The sequence below is a fragment of the Amaranthus tricolor genome, chromosome 9, assembly GCF_026212465.1.
Source record: "Amaranthus tricolor cultivar Red isolate AtriRed21 chromosome 9, ASM2621246v1, whole genome shotgun sequence".
NCBI classification, from domain to species: domain Eukaryota; kingdom Viridiplantae; phylum Streptophyta; class Magnoliopsida; order Caryophyllales; family Amaranthaceae; genus Amaranthus; species Amaranthus tricolor.
Window position 1 is genome coordinate 10,432,476 of NC_080055.1, and position 5,000 is coordinate 10,437,475.

A 5,000-nucleotide genomic window follows, 5' to 3' on the forward strand; every position below is an offset into this window, starting at 1 on the left:
AAAGCTGCTTCAACAAGTAAAATGCAGCTCAAAGTAATCATAGACATAGTTATTTAAACCTTAGACCTTGTAGGCAAAAAGCCCAATTATTATAACTTTGTAAGCCTTCCAATAATCTCACCTGCTGCGATGTGAGGGCTAGATTTAAATAATTCCAACAATTGCTTAGCACACCGTGGAGACTTAAGCGGCCTATTTGTTGTAATTAATGTTTAATGTAATCTATGTGTTCAATCAGTAGTTATTGCTTTTTTGATCTTGAACAACAAAATTCAAGAAAAATTAAAGAACATCTAACCAATAAACTTTGTTGTCACGCTCCGTATGAAAGTTCAAACATTCGAAACCAGCAACAATATTGTTGCTGTATAGTAGCAATTATCAACACAGCTATATTTCAAGTAGTACTTCATATTTTTGAACAAAAAACAGATGCAGCAGCTAGATTCAAGAAGTAGTACTTTATATTTTCAAACGAATTAACCCTAAAATCAATTTTAATCGATTCTTGATTTTCTATTAGGCATCATACTTTTCAACTCAAACCAACAACGATTTAACAAAATGCGCCAATCCACCACTGAAATCAATAAATAACTTAAATTGAAATGAAAAAGAGATTGAAAAGAGAAAGGAGTTACCTTTGGTTTTCATTGAGAAAGTCGCACTTCAGTTTCACAATAATGACCTAAATTGAGGGTGGCGAAGCAAAGTTCTTCTGATATTTTACAAGATGAGGGACGCGCAGCATTTTCTATTTGAGAGGGAGATGTTGTAGCTGTAGCATGTAGCATATGAAAAGTCTAATTTGTGGGAAGCATTAGTTGTATCCTTTGTAAGACTAACGATATCGTTTGTATAAACAAATGATACATATAAGTGTTAGTTGTATCGTTTGTCTTACAAATGATACATATAAGTATTATTTGCATCGTTTACTTTGACAAACGATACAAATAAGAATTATTTGTAATTTTTGTTTTACAAAAGATACAAATAATACATTATTTGTATCTTTTATTAATTAAAAGATACAAATAAGATTTATTTGTATCTTTCGTTAAAATAACAGATACAAATAAGCATTAGTTGTATCTTTTATTTCAATTAAAGATACAAATAGGAGTTACTAATGACACTTTTTCTACGAGTGCATGTAGAGAATATATGGGGAGCAAAAAAGTAAGAACATAAAATTAGAAAATTGATTCAAGTCCCTTGGTTTCTCAATGTAACCACCCTTATAAATAAACATTTATACATGCATTAAGGCCTTAAAAATGTCATTAAAGGACACAAAACTGAATTATAATCAGTTTCGAACGCAAGGAAACCACCCAAACTGAATATCATCCTCCTAAACTGAATAGAAAATAAGAACAGAATTTCCAGAAACAAAGCTACGAGTCGTTGCTCGGTGTCGTCGCCAGAAAAGCCGAGTTGGCTTTCTCTTGGCGAGAAGTCAGCTTATTCTTCTGACCAAAACTTCGCTTTCCAGAACACAAGCGACGGGTCTGTGCTAATAAGCGACGACTCGTCGGTTATATTCTAATCTGTGCAAATTGATGCTTTTGTTTTATTTTCTTTGGACTTTAAGTTTTTACACTTATATTGTCCCACTAGTTACATAGCACTTGGTATTAACTTATTCACTTAATATACTATAAATATCCAACAAAATATAAATTACGCAGTGTCTTGAGATAAAAATAGTGGAAATCAATTACTTTAGAGAAATGTTGACATTGCACAGAAAAAATTTATCCCAAATGATATATTTCCTAACGTGTTAGAATTGTAGATGATTGATGTAAAATCATCGACCCATGTATTGATAACGGATCAAAGTTCACAGATACATCGTTTTAATTGAGAGGTGATTTTATAGAGTAGCATTACTAAAATGACCCAATAAGTCATAACAATATTATTATTATATCATAGTCCATACAACTACTGAAGCTAAATTGTGTCACATCTTAAACATTATTATCGCCATGATGATCAACAACCAAAGTTGCAAAGAAAATAATGTACATTTCACAAAGCAAACTATACAGAGAATTCTTCATCAGTAAAATACATAGCTATAGAAATAAGATGAAAGCCTGCACCGTAAGCAGAGAATGGTAAGAGGATAGTACCTAGCATAACCCTTACTTCGTCCGCATTGGGAAATAGCAGAAAGCTAATTCAAACTCCCAAGATTATAAAATGCTCGAAGGAACATCTGGCTCTGTTAAGTTTCCATTATAATTAACATTACAGGTTTCAGGGAGCTGAATTCCAGCCTCATCAAGACCAGCCTTAGTTATATGTGGGCATGATCGAACATCAAGGTATTCTAAAAGTTTGCAAGAATCTAGGATCACGGATATTCCAGAAACTGTGATCTTTGGGCAATTACTCACCTTCAAGACCTTTAGATTTTCTGCAAAATCTCCTGTGCCTAATCCGTGAAAAGCAGCATCAGTCACCTCTTCACAACAACCAATGTCGAGTGCTTGTAAATTTTTGCAATGGTTTAGAATACAGCTCAGTGAAGAATCAGTGACACTTAAACACCAATCCATCCGCAAATTCTTAAGGCTGGAATGACAAGAAAGCACTAATGACTTTACAGCTGCATCAGTTATATCCCGCAGACCACCAATAATTAAAGTCTCCAGACTCTTGCAAAACTTGGCCAAGATTGAGATACCAGCATCTCCAACTTTGTAGCAGTCCAACATCTTTAGAGTCCTTAGAGAGGCAGAACAAGCTTCTGAAATGCTAGAGATACCAGCATCGCCTACATGGGTGCATTTGTTTACATCTAAATGCTTGATGTGTCTACATCCACTAACAAGAACAGTAAGCCCATAATCTGTTATGTTAATGCACCCTTGAAGGACCAGTTCTTCTAGATTACGACAATTATTGGACAGAGCTTCCAGTGTACTGTCAGAAATTAATCTGCAGCCAGCAAGGTGCAAGCTTCTTAGGTCACTACAGCCCTCAGCTACACCACACAATCCCTTATCCGTAACTTTTCTGCAACATGATACATCCAAAGACTGCAAAGAATGAAGATTGCTTCCTATTGCCAATAGTCCAGCATCTGAAATACCTACAAATCATGTGAAAGCTTGCAATAAAAATTTTGGGGGAAATGTAACTTTTCTGCAGTCTACTTCAATACCCTGCAGTATATCTAGAAGCAACTCCACATCCGCATCAGTAGTAAAAGAGGCAAGCTAGTTAAATAAAGGCCCCCTCTAGTTCCTGAGTGAAAGTAGACACAAAGATCACAAAAGGATTTTGCAAATTCGTCAACATCTATGGAATTAGGAAAGTATAGGCTTATAGCATGTTTGGTAATTTATGTGGATATTGGCGATTCAGGGGAGACATTATGGAAGAGAAAATTCATTGCCAGTGATAAAATAAATTCCTATTAATTTGCATCATAAGAAATGAAAAGTCTCCCAAAAATGCACGAAGATGCTCTTAGTACCACGAACTAGCACGAGTAAACAAAACCAAAACCACCACCAAATGAGACACATTAAAAATGTAAGCTTGATTCTTTCTAGTTGCAATAGCACCTTGATCCCACTCAAATCTTCATTCCGTTAATCTTACTTCCTACAGTTTTCATAAATATTAATACACACTTCACATTTAAAAAAAGGCTTATTATTTCTGTCAATAATAAAAATAAAATAATTAAATTAAACAATGATTTAAAAACCCCTGGTTCACTAAATCCCCACATCCCAAACCAAAGATAGCTATACCCCAATAACACCCTGAATAAACTAGCCCTTATCCATGATCTGAGACAGCAGACATGGTAGCAAACAGAATGTGCAAGTTGTACACTTGTAAAGTCAAATAAACTAGAGAATGTGAAGTTTTCAGTACAAACTTTAACCTATGAAATCTCCATTAGTCCAATTGTACAACAAGTAACGTAGCCCCAAATTAGCTCCAACCTCAATGCACAATATTTAACCACTAATATACAATCTGAAATAACAATCAACTTCAGCTAAATAGATGGAACCCCAACAATCCCATAACTGACACCAACCAAAAGTACATCTTAATAAGTTTTCTTTAAAATCTACCTCTCTCTGACTCGAATAATTCATCACCACTTGTTCTAAATTCAAACAAAAGACTAGAATAAGAGGCAAAACATAAAAGGCAACATTAACAAATCCAAGTTAAAATTGATTATTAAAAAAAAACTTCATAAGAATGGCACTATAGTTTGTAACAACTAAATCATACTTCAATTTCCCCAAAACAATCAAAAGTCAAGTCTTCTAAAAACAATATGCATATCAACAAATTTCTTCTATTTGTTCCTGTATCCTTATCCACTCCTGCAATTAAAATTGCCAAACTTAAAATTTCAAATACTAAAAATAAAGGAGAAAGAAAAAGAGAGTACCTTTACAATGGGATAGAAGAAGGACACGTAAACAACGGAAGCCATTAGCAATAACCTTGAGGTCTTCATCAGTAACACCAGGATAAAAAGAGCGAGAGAGAGACTGGGAATAATCAAGTTCGTGAATTCGAGGAAAGCGAGAAGCCAAACGACGAAGCATGTAAAGTCCCGCACGTGCGCAAATCTTCCTTCTTTCAGTACTTTGAAGATGAAGCCATCTTTTGCATACTAATCCAAACACTTCTTTGTCTTTATCACTCTCTAATTTTGATAAGATAGCTCTTAATTCGTCATCTCTAAGAGTTTCGTTTATGCACACTCTTGAATCATAATGATTTTGATTTTGACCATGGATGCTATTGAAATTACTGTTTTCCGTCTCCTTTAATAGCGATTCTACTATCGCCATCGATTCCGAGTAAAGAATCAGAGGAGAGAAAGGAAGTTTGACAAGGGTGTGATGACTGAAACCCTAATTTAATCCCCTTTTCAATTTATCAGTTGCTAGTTGATGAAATTAGGGAAGATATTAACAAAAATAAGATTTTTAGGGTTTTTA

At 34.4% G+C, this 5,000-nt stretch overlaps 1 protein-coding gene across 1 annotated transcript in view; it reads right to left on the bottom strand.

The window, feature by feature from the left end:
- Nucleotides 1–1,895: 1,895 nt before the first annotated feature.
- LOC130823147 (F-box/LRR-repeat protein 4) overlaps nt 1,896–5,000 on the bottom strand; it is a 3,108-nt gene continuing 3 nt past the window's right edge. Inside the window, exons 1-2 of the mRNA XM_057687771.1 lie at nt 4,442–5,000; nt 1,896–3,109 (exon numbers count right to left, since the gene is read on the bottom strand). The exon at nt 4,442–5,000 is cut by the window's right edge and continues 3 nt beyond it. Coding sequence (XP_057543754.1) covers nt 2,208–3,109; nt 4,442–4,850 — 1,311 coding nt within the window. The 5' untranslated portion in view covers nt 4,851–5,000 and the 3' untranslated portion in view covers nt 1,896–2,207. The remainder of the gene's footprint in view (nt 3,110–4,441) is intronic.